This window comes from Apteryx mantelli, chromosome 4 (assembly GCF_036417845.1).
Source record: "Apteryx mantelli isolate bAptMan1 chromosome 4, bAptMan1.hap1, whole genome shotgun sequence".
NCBI classification, from domain to species: Eukaryota; Metazoa; Chordata; class Aves; order Apterygiformes; family Apterygidae; genus Apteryx; species Apteryx mantelli.
In genome coordinates this window covers 35,358,800-35,376,438 of record NC_089981.1, presented here as the reverse complement: position 1 = coordinate 35,376,438, position 17,639 = coordinate 35,358,800, and the positions used below count along the sequence as shown (strand labels likewise).

The 17,639-nt window shown below is 38.9% G+C and overlaps 1 protein-coding gene across 6 annotated transcripts in view; it reads left to right on the top strand.

Moving 5' to 3' along the window:
- The window catches only part of BBOX1 (gamma-butyrobetaine hydroxylase 1), a 94,498-nt gene that overhangs the window by 53,839 nt on the left and 23,020 nt on the right, over positions 1-17,639 (top strand). For all 6 annotated transcript variants that reach the window (XM_067296233.1, XM_067296232.1, XM_013959379.2 and 3 more), the window contains 2 exons: positions 2,757-3,193; positions 4,899-5,013. In XM_067296233.1, the coding sequence (XP_067152334.1) occupies positions 2,804-3,193; positions 4,899-5,013 (505 nt within the window). In that variant the 5' untranslated portion in view covers positions 2,757-2,803. The remainder of the gene's footprint in view (positions 1-2,756; positions 3,194-4,898; positions 5,014-17,639) is intronic.

Below are 17,639 nucleotides of genomic sequence, written 5' to 3'. Positions count from 1 at the left end.
AACTTCCTTCAAAGTATTTTGAGACTTCACTGGTGAAAGTGATTTAGTGGGTTAGCAGGTTGAAGACTAAACATGTGAGTAATATTTAAAATATTTGGCGAGAAACTTAACTGAAATGAGGTACAGGTTCATAATATTTATTGTGTATCATGAATCAAATAAGGAATCTGTGATTTCTTAGGAGGTCTATAATGGCAGCTCAAGATATATTTGTGTATCTTTCATCCTTACGGCAAGATCTTCAGCTTCTCTTTCCAGTTAACTGTAGAGAATAAGGTGAGATTGCAAGGAAGACTGTATGGAAGGAGAGGTAGTTTCCTTCACAGCTCAAAATAACAACCTTTGTGAAGGGATTTGCTGTTGAATTAGTCACCACTGGAAACAGATTGTCAAAAAGAAATCAGAAAGTGTTGAGGCACAGGGGGAGCCTGGTCCCCATTTTCCTTTCTGCCCATGAAGCATCCAGAGAAAACAGTGAGCAAAAGCAGTATCTGAACTACCTAGTGGATATATGAACTACGTTATCGGTGAGCTACATAATGAACTACTTGCATGGATGTACTATGCGGCCAAAATGATGAAATTCTCAGAATTACCCCTGCCCTTTCCAGTAGACCAGAACTTTCTGATGACCTTAAACTTCAAAAGCAAAAGCTGGTTCTCGTGGTCTTGTCTTAAACAAATATGTAAACAAGTACCTACTTATATTTAGCATACAGAGAAATGTATCCATATCCACAAAGGAGCTGGGTGAGTGGTTTGGGGGAAGAGTGTTCTGCCCTTGAATTCTGTATAAACTGAAAGATGAAATGAATGAATCCTGGTATTTGGGTTGCTCATACACTTTCTAGCTGGGTTCTTAAATGAAAGTAACTTTGAGTGCCATGTTTTGTGCTGAATTCAGTATTGTCCCGGTGTCAGGAATATTCTGGTCGTGCTTACCCAGCTGTGCCTTGCAAAGCTTTCTGGTGTACACCTGGACTGGATAAGAGAGATGCGTGAGGATACTCGCTTCTGTCAGCATGGTGCTGACTTTGGACTTGGGCAGTACTAGCTTTTTAGGGGTTCAGATAACTTTTCAGGCAGAAGCACAAATGTCAACAGGTTCTCAGTTGCCTAAATGATTAGACAGTTGTTTTGTGGCTTGCAGTCCTGCGTTGTAGTTGTCTCGGTTTCATCTAAACTATATTTTGGTTGCTTAAGTGCATTTTTGGATCTGTCCCAGTGTCATCAAATAATCCACTGCCTTGAATAGAACTATCCTGGAAAAAGTACAGACATACCACAAATTTACAGTATGTTAAAATGGTCTCATTACTGTTTTTCATTTTTATTTGGAAACCAGATCTTCTAAAGTTTCAGAATATTGGAAACCCTCATTGTGTTCCAGTACTTGCTGAATAGCCTTGTTTCAGAGAGATTAGATCAAGTATCCTATTATCCTGTGATTAAAAAAACTGTAAAGCATACCATGTTTTCACAGTCATACATAGTAAAATTTCATCCAAGGAATCTCAGAAGGAAACTGCAGCCAGTCTTGTGGTGTTAATATTTTTACAGTTAGCAGGACAATTGTGGTATTGAATAATGCTTTGGAAATAATATGTATATGTGTATTAGGAAATATACTCAATTTGGATATGAACACATTTTTTTGGATTAAAGTCTGCATGCATACAGCTGTAGCTGTTCCTTGGATGCATTGTAAGTAAATGTTGTTAATTTATGGTTTCTGATGGGACAGTGTCCAAACAAAAGAAAGAAAAAATCAGTATTCTGCTTTGCTCAGTTCAATCAAATGAAATAAAACTAAGAGGAGACCCAGGGGTCCTATAACATGCAGTTCTTGGAGAGGGCAAAGGAAAAAAATCAAAAACCTTCAGTAAACTGCTGCAGGTAGTGAGTCAAAATACTGACATGAATGAGGTTCTCCCTGTGCAAAGGCTGCACAGGGAGACTTCTGTCCTAGCAGGACATCAATATTTTGCCACCTGGATTTGAAAACAAATACAACAGAAAAATACACTTTTCAAATTAGAAATAAATACGCAAACTTTGAAATGGTTAAACAGTCTATTAAAAAAAAATGTATTGATTTATTGATTCAGGGGAGACCAAGTATTTTTCTAAATAAGAAAAGCATTAGACCAGAACTTCTCTTCCAATTTAAGGTTGGAATGCATTATCTTTCTGCAGCAGAGTATACAGTTACTTCAGATAGCTTTAAATACAATAGTATATAGAAAGCAGTCTATCTGTGTAAGGAGAAGTGAGCTTTCACCAAACTGTTCCTGTAGCTGAACTCATGTTTACAAAGCTTTTCCTTGCAGGGAAATGGATTCTGTCATCTCTTTTCCATAGTATCCACTGCAGGAATTGAGGTGTGTGTATTTTGAAACTGTAGCTTTCAAACAGGATTGGTAGTATTGCTGACTTCTGATTTGTGGAACTCAGCTTGAGGTGTCTCTGATGAGACCATTTATGCAAAAAGTCTTGAACTAACTGCAAAATAAAAGACCACCAAGATGATGAGTCAAATTGAAGTTCTGCTAATCTGCAGGACTTTTGAATGAACTTTTGAATATATTGGTCTGAATAGACCCTCTGTGCCTCAAAAAATGTAAGCAACAGATAATGAATATTTCTAAGGGTTTAGATAAGAAGAAGAAATGGGGAGAAGAGGGGTAGAATCATCTTAAAATTGTCTTTCTGTTGTATCTGTTTCTTTGGTAATAAACTGCTCTTCACTGTTTTAGGAACTCCACAAAAACCTTCTTCCTCTGAGGAATTTATCAAAGTCAAAATGTGGACGGCAGTGGCTGGCGTCCTGTTAAGGGCCAAAGTCCGACAAGCCTGTACACGCTCTCTGCTTCGAGTACCAAAGGGCAGGAGTGCAGTCCCAGGGGCCACTCTCCCTCAGCATTGCTGCCAGCGTACCGCTCGAGTGGGCCATACAGCTCAGCCGCTCAACATGAAAGCAAAAATACAGAAGGTGGAAGCTTTGGAGGAAAATCATTTTGTCTGTGTTCACTGGGAGGATGGAAGTGAGAGCCGTTTCCCTTGCGTCTGGCTGAGAGACAACTGCCAGTGCCCTGACTGCTTCTTACACTCTGCCAAAGCGCGCAAATTGGTTTTCGAGGACCTAGATGTTAACATTGTGGTAAAGGATGTCACTTTGACAGATAGAAAGAAGGTATTTAATAAAAATTGATTTTGCTTTATGTGAAACTTGTTTAACGGTACTTGTTAATCTGTAAATTAGAGACAATCACAGGATATATTGTAATCATAACTCCTTGATCCATAAATCATACTGCGTATTTGCCTTTTAGGAGTAATTGTAATTTGAGGAATTCAGATCTTCTCACCTTTTTATGAAACTTCACTTTATAAAAGTCATGCACTAGGCACAGAAACCCAGTCTTTGTTTTTTTGAATGTAATTACACTTCTTTAATTCTGATGTACATTTCTTCATCACCAGGAGATAATAAAAAGAAAAAAAAGCAGACATTCCACACACTTTTAATTTCACTTTGATATATGTCTTTTTCTCCATATTCTAGAAATAAATGTCTCACGAATCAGGCAAATGGGAAAGTGAAGATGATCTTAATTTGTAAAGAAAACATCATTTTATTAGCTGATGCTTCATCTTCCAATCTGTAAAAGATTTCTACTTAATCTTGTTGGAGCAAGCACTCAAACTGAAGTTGAATCCAATATTTGGAACTGGCCTAATATGTATATATGTGTGTATACATACATACATATACCTATTTTAACATCTGCTCTTGAAAGAGGGGAGGTTACTGGGCAAGACAGGACAGGAACTTCCCTTTATACAAATTTTAATCTTTCCTGTCATGTATGGAAACCTGATTTACTGTTCAGATTTTATAAGTTTATCTAAAAGCAGTACATGGCTCCCTTGATAATGCAAACCCACATCCATCATTTTACAGTTAAAGAGGTTTAAAACATTTTAAAGGCACAGCAGTCAACCCTTTTGCAGCTGAGGTGTTCAGCTGCAGAGCGTTTGCACAGGCTGATTAGTGCAAGAGCATGGCTTGCTTGGAGGCTAAGGATGCTTATTTAGGAATTCTGGGCTCCTGAGTTGATTGTCTGTCTATACTGTGTAAATTCATACTTTGAATGGGCAAATGTATTATTAAGTTTGTTGCTAGAGGGGTTTTCTGCTTCCGTTTGTACTCAGGCACTGGTGTAAGCACAGCACTAATCCTAAACTGATATTGGTGTTTTACCATAATATAAATGATCAGAACTAAGTGAAATGAGAATCGATACCCACGCAGCAGGCTTGAGAATTCAGTTGGGCAGGTTGCATTGAGTTCTTTTGGTCATGACAAGTAAAACTATATGCTTTCTGCCCTTTTCTTCAGTAATTGAAAAAGAAATTGTTTTTCTATTTATTAGAAAGGGGGAAAACATTTCAAAACTAGGAGAGGGATTTATCCCCTAGCATTTCTCTTTTGCATGTCTTTTCTTGCCCTTTTTCCGAAACACAAATAGCTTGTAAAAATATTATTGCTCTCCTCTGAGTTGTAATAAAGTGCTCTCCTCAGTGCTAGGTGCCAGGTTCTGTGATGCCACACTTTCTGCTAAGCAGAACTCCCACAGTGAAAGCAGCCTGCCCAAGATAGGAAATCGGGTCATGTGGTCATGGGAAAACGATCATTTATAAAAGATATCAAAATTTGGATGATGTTCAGGTTGGGTTTTATTAATTGTTTGCTGTTATGCTACAGGGAAGGTTTAACTGTGATACTATAATTTAAATATTTCATTTTCTATAATTTCTAAGGGTTTTTTAGTTGGTTTACATGAAGACATTTTGAATTTTTCATTCTTAATTGTCTTCTGTTTTTATGTTGCAAGATATCTATTACCTGGCCAGATGAACACACAAGTGAATATGAAGCTGAGTGGTTGAAAAAGCGATGTTTCTCCGAAGAAGCCAGAGCAGAAATGCGAAAAGATTTATTTTTACCAGGTAGGAATTAAAACCAAATCTGTTGTGCAGGTTTCAAATTCAGGTGGTCTGACATTGACAGTGCTGTTTAGAAATCCTTGCATGAGAACGAAGGCCACCCAGCTGGAGCAGCAGAAACCACTCTTGGCAGCTCGGTGCCCGGCTGTGCATGCAAAACAGGCACGCACCTTTGCCCTTTTCCCTCTTCTAACCTATGGAGTGTAGGCAAAGAGCAATCACTCTTGACTGCTCTGTCCTGGGCCATTTGCAGAGTGAGAGGTGTTCAGCTGTTTGGGCTGCATTTACCTTCCCTAAAGCCATTTCCCCCAGAAAAAGTTAGTAGGTCTGAAGAATGAGGCTTGTGGACCAGCATACAGACTCATTTGGTCTGTGTGACAAAGCAAATGTGTGTGTTATATAAATTATTTAAATTTTTATTTTTAGAGGGATTATTTAGATAGAATTTCAAGAGAGTTTTAATTGAAATGAATTTGTTCTTTCCTTTTCGTGGCCTTCTGTTAAACAGTAACTGTGTAGCATACCAGTATCTTGTGCTGAAGTTCAGGCTGTGTTTGTTCTGCATCTGATACTTACTGCAGTAGTTGACTTTATCTTCAGATAATGAAGCACTTTGTGCAACTTGCAGGGTAACATTGTTCACTTTTTCTGCAATAAAATTTGCTTACCCTTTCAGGAAATGATTGTAAAGACATAAGGCTTGTCACAATACATGGATGCGCATTATCATTTCTTCTTTCTTTGGCAGTCTTTCATATTGTGAGTATTTGGAAAAGTGAAGACACTGTGGAAGCTAGCAAGACGTTTTTTGGCCTTTGTAGGGGGATCGATGTAAATTTAATGTTGCTCTACTTAATGCCCAAACAAATCAGTCTAGATCTCTGGTGTGTATATTAGCAAAGGTATCAGTAACTGAGATTTTAGTATTTCAGGCTTAATGCTTCTGTTTTGCCCCATCATAAAATCTAGCTGGATGTGATTTGCCTTCATATGCACACATCTACACGGCGCTTATTCTCAGCACCTGAATGTCATGCTTGTTTTGGAGGCTACTTCTCTCCTCTGCTACTACTCTTCTCTATTGTAACAGTACAGATAAAATATACAGTAAAGATATGTTTTTATTCTTTGGGCAATGCTTTTCAAATTCTGTTTTCCATGATTGATGTGAGGAAATATGTGTCTAAAAGTTACACTAAATAAGTGCTTGCATTAACTTGGGCTTTGTTCATTCAGCTCTTTCTCATATTCCCAGAAAAGAAATGGCTGGTTATAATAGATAGCTTCTTCTAATTTTTTCTCAGATTTCATTTGGAAAAAAGGCTGCAATTATAAATCATATGAGTTTGCTTGCTAGAGGTTTAAAACCTGTTTCTCATTGTGTATCAGGATAAGTTTAAAATTAGCTTCCTTCTAGTCAGTGGAGTTACACCAGGGCAAATTACACGCTTTTAAGTAGAGAATCATGTCTCAGTGGTGTAGTGTCACAGATGATGGTATGAAACACCAGGCCTCTGCATACTGGTTGAACAAATACCAGAGCAAGCCCACCAGAATGCTATAGTTTGAGGTTAACCTTCACGACTGACATTATTGCAGCTGCAGCTTTTTATTTATTTGTTGAATTATTTTTACAAGCAGTTATTTGCTTTTGATGTTGGATATTTGCCCTTTCTTTTGTGATAATTTTTTGTCATAATTTCTGATTCCAAGAGTGAGGTGTCAGATGTGTCAAGCCAGAAAAAAAGAGCAGGTCAGATTTTTACTGTATGATGCAAATGACTAATAACTCTGTCAGTATGACAAATTCCCCCTTTAAACACAGTGTCAGGTCTTACCAGTGTGGTATGCAAAGCCCACTATTTATGTACAGTGAGGCTCTTTTCAGCCCAGCTTCCAGGATTCTTCCAAAAGAGCAGCAAAAGAGCCATTTGCTGCTTCTCCAGGGCTGGTGTCTCAGAGGTATTGCCTGAGGCCTCTTTGTATTTGCTCCTTGGCCCCTGTGTGCGATGGGCCTGGGAGTTGTGAACTGCAGGTGGAAGCAATGCCCTAGTACAGGCAGTCGAAAGCAGCGGCAGTCCTTCCTCACAGGCACCGCAGCCCAGCACTTTGTTTTTCAGTTCTTGTTTGTTTTGTCATGCGGATCGTAACAGTGCAACCTTCCAGGATTTTAATTTCAGTGTTTCAGCTGGCCATTGGTTGCTTTGCTGCAGTGATCTGTGACTTTGGCAAATACAGAGCTGAATTGCTAGCAGAGTAAGTCACGCTTTTTGAAAAGCATAAATGCAGCTGCTTGTAGGCAAGCTTGTGCACTATGTGGGTCTGCGGTGCCCAGGGTTACGTCTTGAAGCACTATCTAGTATAGGAACTGGTATATACAGTCCTCTAACTTGTATGCATGTGTCACATGGTGGTGCCCGCACAAATCAAGACATGCATAAAATATATTTTCCAAAATAGTGATGCATGCTTTCCTAAAAGACTTTTAAGTATTTTGCAGATGATGGCAATTGTTCGAGTGAAAATTTTTCCCTGTCATTAGCTTCATTGCAGATCAGTTCCAATAACCATTTTGCATTTCTAACTTCTCTGGGAAAAGTCAGAATTTTCTTTTGAAGCTTTTTCTGAAAGTAACCCTCTGTTCCTGGAAACTCTTTTACCAGTCATTTCTGAATTGCATTTTCATCAAGGATATAAAGTTACTGGCTGTTGGGAAAGGATGTTAGAAACAGGTGTCTGCTAGGTTGCTTGGTTGTTTGTTTGTTTACGCTGTTTTTATAAAAGAAAATTTATTTTTTTGAGATTATTATACCACATGCCTCCAGCTAACTGCCCATTCCTTTTCATTTAGTAGATGTTACTGAGGGTCTAAAATAGAGGGGGAAAAAAAACCCTGAGTAAATGCAGTATTTAAAATCTAAAAAAGTTCCCAGTTTTCCCGTCCAGGCATTTTTAGAGTACTAAATGCACTGAAAAAAATTAATTTCAGTTGCTTTACTCAGAAAACAAGCACAGGAATGAAAGAGGAGGAGAGCCTCTCTATTTCATTTATCCCCCAGTAAAACATTTTAAGCTGCCTATTAGTACTCTCTGTAGAACGTCATGTGTATGTAAATGCTGAATAATTCCAAGTGTGTTTTTGGTGCCTGCATGGTGTCTGTAGGAACTGGGCAGAGGCCATCTTCTCCTTTCACCCAGACTATAGCATGGGTAGCTTTTTATGGCTAAAATGGTATGAGCATGAATTGCGATTCATTTGTGTTTTTCAAAGTTACTCTTTTGAAATTGGAAGATAGAGTGATGGATTGATTCTCTCCAAAGCAGTTTGTTCTTCCCCTTTCGAAAAGCACACAGATCCCAGGTTTTATTAGTCACAGTGTAACTGGCCCATAAGGACACAAATGAGTTGTGGGAGACCTTTGTTTTTATCCCTTAGGAAGTGTGCAGCTACATTTGTAAACAAAAAGCTTTTTCACCTGACAATTGCAACTCCGTTGTGGAAGTGAGAACCAAGACTGTCAAGTGCTAATGTCTCATTCCTATCTGTCTTACCCGCCCATTCAGCTTTTAGAACGTAAGTTCTTTTATTTCTACTGTAGCACGGTGGAAAATATGTTAACTGTGGTTAAGCAGTGGAAAAAAATGCACTGTGCTGACATGATAAAATAATGAAGAACGTGAATGGGATCAATTACCACCAGGAAATCCTGGCAAAGAGTACGGTCCCTGTTTAGTACAGCTTCTTGATAGAGTCTCAAGCTGGAGGAGTTGTTGTGGATAAAGAAGGGAATAATGTCCCTGTTGTTCAGCATATGGGAGAACAACATGCTTTGTGTGGTACACCACTTTATATCAGACTTTCATGTAGAGCCATTTTTTAAAATATTGTTTACTGGAAGAACTGAAGTATCTTAGCATCACAGCATCTGTTTTGGTTTTATTATGTATGCTTTCATGTCCCTTTCACAATTCTGGAGCAGCTAATTTGTCAGAATGTAAACACTGGAGAACATATAACCTTTTCATGTGGGCTGAGGAAAATCTTTACAAATTAAATCTTTACAAATATGGCTTTTTTAGTATTGACCTATTGTTTGTCTCTCTCTTGCTGAAACTACTGCTCTTATACTTACCTTGCTGTGATGGTCTCTGGGATCAGTCAGGACAGGGAGTCCTTCACTGCTTTTCATGCAAATATGCATCATTTAAAAGTAGTTTGTGCATATATCAGGCATAAGTGTTAGAAATTAGACCCCAGCCCTATTGCAGCTACTGGAAGGACTAATACTGGCATCAGTAGATTATAATTAAACCCTAAGATTTCCCTGAAAAAGCAATTATTAGTAATAAGAATAATTTATATGTAAAGCATAAAGATTAAAAAGGCTATGGGAAAATCTGTGCTGAAACTATGAAGAAGTCTCCAGACAAGCCACTCTGTGGTACTTACCAAATACATCTGGTATGAGTAATTGTCCATTAGTCAACTGTAGAAAGCCAGTATGATTGTCAGCCAGTTTCTCCTTTGCTAATAGTAGAAATGTTTATTGTGCATACAGCCTTGAGCTGCTATTTAAATCCTGCAAGTTACTCCCCATATTGGATGGCTTTATTGCAGCAGATGACTCTCTTGATTTTAGGCATGGCTCTAAAATCTTTTTCCACTTCTTTCTGTTCATGGAGACAATGCCTTCTAATATTTGGAAAGGTTTATTCAGTGCTATAAAGGCAGTGGTTTGGTTTGTACTCTAAACATGTAAGTTTTTTCTTCAGTTGATTTTCATCATTTTCTCTGGCATATTTAAATATTAACTGCAGTGGTCAAATTCATATTATTAAAGTGCAACATTTGACACTGTCACGCATGAAATTTTCATGAATGTGCTAGGGAAATGTGGCATAGGTAAAAAATATATAGCAAGATTTGCAGGGAAACTGATGGAAAACAATGTTCAAAGAGTAGCTCTAACGGTTTCCCATCAATTCAGAATGATACATCAAGAGAAGTTCTTCCAAGGTGTGTGCTTTATGCAGTGCTATTCCTTATTTTCATCAGTGACTATAATGGAGTAGAATAGTCGCATTGAATTTGCAGATGACTGCAACCAGGGGTGGAGTATAAGGAGCACTGAAGGACCAGGATTAGATTGCTAAATGACCTTGACAAGCAGGAGAAATGGTAAGAACATAAAGAAAAGCTTTACTGGGTTGGACCAATAGTTCATCAAGCCCACTGCTTTAGTGTCCAGCAGTAGTGTAGGAAAAGCACAGGCGCCAGGCTGCTCTCTGCAGGCCATTCCCTTTGATTTTCTTCAGTGTCCTCAGTCATTGCATCAGGGATGTTAGGGTGTACATTCCTGCCTGTTCCCTGTAGTATCTGTTTTAGAGCTGTTGTCCATGAATTCATCTAATCCCTTTTTTGAGCGTGCTGTTTGCCTCCACAGCTTCCTGGGGCAGCACAGTCCAAAACTCTGTTTAGAGAGACAGACAGGGAGACAGGAAACTAAAACCTTATGTATTTCAAAGAGCGTCTTCTAGTGTTGTGTGACTGTGTGAATAAAAGTTCTACATTCACCTTATCCACTGCCTTCATGATTTTCCATGCTTATATTTCTCCTTAGCCTACTCTTCTCCAAATTGAGAAGTCCCAACCTTTCTGGTCTCCCCTTGTAGCTGCTTTATTTCCTTAATCATGTTAGCTGCTGTTCTCTATCGTCACTCTGACCTTCTTGAGCTGCAGAGACTGGGAAATGCCTGCTGCACTGAAGATATGGGTACACCAGAGTTTTACATATTGGGAAAATGAAGCCCTCCAGCTTGAGGAAAATATGATGCCATTCGACAGGGTCAATCGTAAGCTACTTTTGCTAGGCAAATGTATGAGTACAAGGTAGGGAACTAACCATCTGGGTGGCAATTTTGTGGAAAAGGTTGGTGGGGTTGATATTCTTCACAGACTGCCTGTGAGTCTACACTGGCAGATTGGTTTGCAATCAGGGCAAAAATTGTCCAAGTCCAAAGAGAAAGGTAGCCTGCAATGCAGATTAGGTCATCCTGCTACTCTGTTTGATGCAGGGAGAATTCTGTAGGAGTATATGAGTCCTTGGGCACCTCACATCAAGCAAGACTGGACAGTGCTCCTTGGAGAGCACCAAAAATGATTACTGGTCTAGAAACACCTAAGCAATCAAATGCTGATGAGAGAGAGAGAAACAATAGTTGTTTTCCATGTGCAAGGTAGGTACTTTACTTATACAAATGCATGTGCATATATATGAGCAGGTTTTCTTAATGCTATTTAGAACAGGTAAAAATTTGAGCTGAAACAAACTATAAACAATTTCAAATTAAAAAGAAGATTTTAAGTCATAACGTGGAGTGAAGTTTTTCATAGCAATAACTTTACAAGGTGCACTAGACTTCTTTCCTCCCAGATACCAACTGCTGCTGCCTTCCATACGTTTCCCAAGGATTAGCAATACTTGGAACTGTACACAGTGCATTTTCAGCTGCTGGCATGTTTATCACAGTGTCATTACAGAGTACACTGGGAAATGTCAGGGGAGAAAGGTTATTCCTGCAGTAGCTGAAAGACCGAGCTCTTGGCTGCATCAATATGCCACTGGAGGACTGGGAGCTGGGAGCCCTTCTTCTCTGAAGCATGAGGTAGGATTTATAACATAATACTGTAAGCATTCACGTACTGGCCTGTACCTTTCAAAATAAATTAAAAACCCACTAAGGACACTGGCTGCACTTGTCACTGAAAGTTTAATCATTTGAGAAAATTGAAACTTCAAGGTCAGAGTGTACAGCCTATCCAGGGCAAGATTTAACTGTGTTTGCCACTCTCAGTCTATTTTTTAAACACAAAGTAGCTAAGCATCAAAAAGTGCCTAAGAGGTTGCTTGAACCATTTCTCAGTTTTAGTACCTGTCTGTTGAGTATCAGTGAACAGTCCAGTTTTCTTGAAATTTTGCATTTTCCTCATCATAGTGGTACTATAAAGATTAAGCATCTGTTCAGCTAGTAGGCAGTGTTGACTCCTGAATGCACTGCAGAGCCTCGGAAAGGATAAATTTCTAGTGCCTGAGTGGAATTCACATTATTGACTATTTCTACACAGAGAAAAGATTTCTCTTGCAGGTTATTTATGGAAGCATTTTATATTTCACTTTTGCCTCCCTCAGCTCCATGTAGTTGAAAACATGAGTCTGATGACCGCCTTCACTGTAGGGGTTCTGGTAGGGAGGAAGACCAAATGAGTTGTTATTCCTAGGCTGTTTTCCACAGTTTAGCTACAAAGACTGGGTCAGCAGATTTGTTATACAGAGATCAAAGACAGTCCCAGAGGGGTATGCTGAGCTTGACCTGGTTTGCGCTGTCACGGCATGGCTTGGCTGACCCATTAAATCTACAGAGAATGTGCAAGTCCTCTCTGCCCATGGGCGAAGTAAGTCTCACTTCTCTGCTGCTGCATCTATTAGCTGGTTTTGATTTGTCTGCTTAAACCTAGGAGCTATTTTTCTTGATGCTTGGCTTCTGGAAAAGTAGTTGGTTGCAACAAAAGCCAAAACCCCCAACACCACAGCCACTGACTGCAAAAGGGACATGCTGTATTAGGCACAACTTCTGGTGAGCATGATGAGAATCAGGGATTTAAACAAGAGTTTTGAAGGTTTATGCACTCAGAGGAGCCTGGGGCTCTTGGAACTGCAGTTAAATGCCAGGTGCATGGATGCGTGGGGAAAAATCTCTTGGTATATTCCTTGGGATAGTGATATTCCTCTAAACCTTCTTTTATTTGAAGAAGACTAGGAAAATATTGTTTAGCAAGACCATAGGAACAATTAGAAAGGGTTTGAACTGAAATATTCTATTAGTTTTCACATGGTTATTTACCTGCACCAATGCTGAAACTTAACTTTGTCTTTCAAAGGATATTCTTGGCAGCTCACTCAGCATACTAAAAGCTATTTTAATTTAATAACTTCTAATAGAGAAAAGGAAAACATTCATATTTTAGTCTTTCCCCCATCGCACAAATGTGTGAAGGAATGTGTTCTGAGTTAAACACACTGGAGCAGTGAGTAGAAAGCAGTGGAGTGGTCTCACTAAGGAATTTAATGAAGTGAGATTATATCTTGCCTCAAGGATTGCCCTTTTTTCATTTTGTGAATATTTTATGAAACTGAACTCCTTGTCAATCATCCTACAGCTTCGTTGAAACATAGGGTAGAGTACAGAAGACGGTCTGTGTGGGTAGCTTATATTTGGGTATGTGTGTTGTGTTTCTTGGACAGTCTCTAAGGTAGCCTTAGCCAGAGGAATAAGGAATATGAGTGGTTGGAAATTTGCAGACTTTTCAACTGTTGCAGATTGTTGTAACTATGTCGTGTCTCAGTTCAGTCTTTCCTCAGCACATTGTATTTTATACTTGCTACCTGTATCTAGAAAGAGAGAAAAAACTTACCCTTTAAATCCTTTTGCATTGTATAGTGTCCCTCACTCACCAGGTGGAATTCAGAAGTCCAATTCTGGAAGTTGCTTGCTTTATGCTAATGTAAGAGTCTGCTCATTGCAGCCCTAGAGTCACACTTTGCCAAAAAAAAAAAAAAAAAAAAAAGGTTTTATTGGTATGTCTGCTGAAGGGGCAATGGAATAAAGCAAAATGTGGGGGGTTATAAATGATGAGTCTGCATTTTCCAAACACTTTTTTTCTCACTTTTAGTAGATATATTATCTCTATGATTGATTGGACAGGTTAACTGAATGTTGGCTAAGATTACAGGTAAGTTAGACATGATTTAAACAAAATAATTTTTCTTTGAAATATTTTAAATCTTCTACTGCTTTATTGTGCCCTTTCTAAAGAACAATCAGCTTCAGACTTAAAGACATAAAATGCAAGGAAATCCATTATGGCTGAGAGTTCTTACCTAATTTTAAGAATAGAGGCTCTAATTTAACATTTAAGAAAATGCTTAACGTTAAAACTCTCATGTTAAGAGATTTGTGGAAAAACTGGAATCAATGCAAAAATAAATGTAAGAAATAGCATTTTTGTCTTGTTTGCCTATTACTGTGCAACATCTTTGGTTTGAGGGAGTGTGTGAGTGTGTGCGTGTGCACGCGCATGTGCATACAAACAGTATTCTAGTGGCAGACTGATGAGACGTTACAAGGGAAAGTGAGAAGAGATCAAGGAGGTGGGGATGGTGGTGTATTCAGGAGACAGAAATCAGAAATAAGTCTTTCTTGTACAGGAGAGAGAGAAATTGCCCCACATCCATTCCTGTGCAATGCAGTAACCTAGAATGGCAGGTATATGGCTGGTTGTATCTGTCCATATGGTCATTTATATCATGTCATTGACCCTGATTTTCAAATCAAGTGACCAGAATAGAGCTCATTTCCTTGTTCAGCACATTAATGTGTGAAATTATTAATAACCCCTCCCCTCCCCCCCCAAGTCTGAAATCTATAAAAACCCAATGTAGTCTCAGAGACCCTTGGGAACTAAGTTGCCAGGGTTCTTTTGCTTGTGTGAGCAGCAGAGCCATTGCGGCTGAAATCCGTAAAGCGAACAGAGGGTTGTCGTGGGTGATTTTTAAAGGCTTCTGTGTAATGTATGTTTACTCTTTGATAATAAAATGATTTTTTTTTTCTGTCATCACTTACATGTGAATTAGCATTTAAGACACTGTCTGAACATTTAGGGTAATGCAGATGAAGACATACTAGTCAATATTTCAAAACAAGAGCTGTTGAACTGTCAGGCCAACGATCCATCTAGTGGCTGGTAATAGACACGTCAAAGCACAGAGCAAGAGAGCTCCATATTTGATGGCTCTGCTGTCTTAGATGATTCCTCTATTCAGCAGCTTCTTCTCTATTCACTAGTAAGCCAGGTAGCTCAGAAAATAAATTACACTGTTCCCTGGACAGAATACCTTAACCACAGAGATTATAAAGTAATGGGAGATTTTGCTGAACATGTTTCAGTGCAAGACACGTGCCAACTCTTTCTTTTTCTGGCAACATATACAGGGCGGGGGAGAAGAGTTTGAGATCTGATTTTTCTGCTTGGGCCTTAATTCACAAGCTAGAAGAACCTCAGCGTTTTTTGGAGCTCTCGGCTTTTGCTTTCAGCTTTCACTCCCAGAGTACCGTTATTAAATTATTAACTTTGTGTTGCCAAGCTGGCACCCCAGTTCCCCCAACTTGGCTTGATTTTTCCAGTGCAGTCGGTGGCAGGTTTTGCTCAGTCTCCAGGCCCACCTCTTTGCCACCACCCAGTTTCCCTGTGAGTTTTTCCCCGGCTAATTGTGTATTTTTATCCTCCCGTGCGGTCCAGGAGGGAGCGTGCAAGGGAGAGCCCAGGAAGGGCTCAGCTCCTGTCTCTCTCCTCTCTCTCCACCACTCCCTGCAGCTGCAGGTCAGCTCCTGCAGGGTGAGGTGGCTCTGTGTGCAGCATAGCCGTCAGGACCCGTTCAGATTTGAAGTTCTGGTGTGAAGCCTCTTCATAGACTTATAATATGATGAGTCTAATGGGGTTGTCACAGGATTCACCAGAACATATTTCTGACCTTACCTCAGTCACCAAAACAGAGGAAATGAAGCCTATCAGCAGATTGCTGGGTTTTTTAAAATGTAAGCAAAGAATGTATTTCTTTGCTCAGTTTTGTTCTCAGAAACAGCTGATCACTTTGGCTTATTTTTCTCCAAATAAATTCAGTATAAGGGAAACATTCCACATAAAGAATTCAGCCCAGAGGATTAAATTTAGCTCAAGTTATAAGCAATTGAAAAAAGTTTTAAAGTAGAAAAACAGATTTCTGGGGAAATCTTAGTGCCACTTGTTATTAACAGCTCTTTCGATATTATGTTATAGCTAATGATATGTATTTTGTGTCTATATGTTATCATAAATATGCATAGATAAGTGACAGGGCAAATAAAAGGGAGAAAACGATTACAGATGATGCTTTCTAGCAAGGCCATTTAATAAAAGTTAAATCTTGACCTAAGGTTACTTGCATTTGTAAGCCTCTAATCATTTCAGTTTAGTATCTATAAAAAATTCTTACAAATTGAACTTATAACAATAAAATCACTATTAAGTGCCTGTAGCAGCATTCTTTCAGATATGCTGGCAACCGTATGACTTAGCTTCAATGTCTGTACTATTTTAAACTCTAAATGTATGAAAGAATAAAGAAACAGAAGATCAGTATAGGTTCAGCAGTCTAAAGATGCTGTGCAGTATTTTAGAATGTTCTTTTCTGTAATTCTGCCAATGCTGGAAGAAAATCACTAGTAGTTGTAAAGTACAAAATAAAAGTGTTACCCGCAAGTGTGGAGTTCGGTGTCCTGTGTCAGTTGTACAGACAAATTAAATTAAAGTGACTGCATCAACAACTGCCAGGCTTCAGAAGGGGTCCTGTTGAGAAGCTATACTTTGGGCTCCATGATTAATTTCCTGTCTTTTCCCTTTCTGTCTGCATTACCGTTTCCTTGAGTTCTTGGCTAAATGCATTGGAGCCATTAAAACTTAGGTGATATCTATCTGTTTCAGTTTTGTCTAGCAGAATTGGTCCTGGCAGGATTAATGGGGTGGCGGGGAGCGGAGAGGTAGAAAAAGCTTGGATTATTTTAAAGTAATCCTGGCATAGGAATATTGAGGGCATACTAAAGATAGAGTCCTGGGGTTTAGTTCTTACTGTGTGTTTTTGCCTCCAGTGAACTGCTACAGCACTGCCTTTTATCACAGAAAATGAATTTGATTTGGTGAATGTCTCTAAAAGTCTTTAAAAGTACTTGACTGGAGTAGTTTTAAACAGATGGTTAACAAAGAGGTTCTTCTTGCAGTACACAGATTCTTCCTGTAGCTTCCCCATATGGCAAAATGAGACTATCATCAATAGCTTTTCTAATCTTTTTTATGCTACTGGTGTGATCATGATTTGAGTTTGCACAAAATCATATGTGGAAGAAACAGAAGGTATACATATTGAGCTGTTACTCAGTTGTGTTTCAGTTTGTGGAAGTCAGGGAAGCCTCCCTTCACTTGCAGAAGAGCAAGAAGACATTATTATTATTATTATTATTATTATTATTATATCTCTCAGCTTTGCAGTATACTGAAAATTATAGTTAAGATAAAGTCCCAGTGAAATGGATGTTCCAGGTTATAATTACACAATTTCTGAAGCACACAGGTTGTGCTGCTCTATGTGGTCTTGTTTCATGTGAGTACACTGATTTTATGTTGAAATTACTTTCCTCATCTGTGCTTTGCAATGGTCCTGCTGTATCCCTCACCCAAGCGTAGCAGGAATGTTTGGACAATTTAGCTGACAAACTGAAAAATGTCTATGGAGCATCTGCAAGCTGATATTTTCCAAAGATAGTGGAAATATCGTTGGCCAAATTTCACTAGTTTCATAGGAATGGCAAATGTATGTCCCCAATACCTGAATGACTTATTTGCTGAACTTGACACTTGAAAGAATGAAAGCACTAAAATTTCTCAGCTAAGCTGACACAGAAATTGTGACTTGGCTACACTACATATTTTTCATTGGTCTAGGCTTTTGGACCATTTCTGCTGTTGTTGAAGCTCTCCC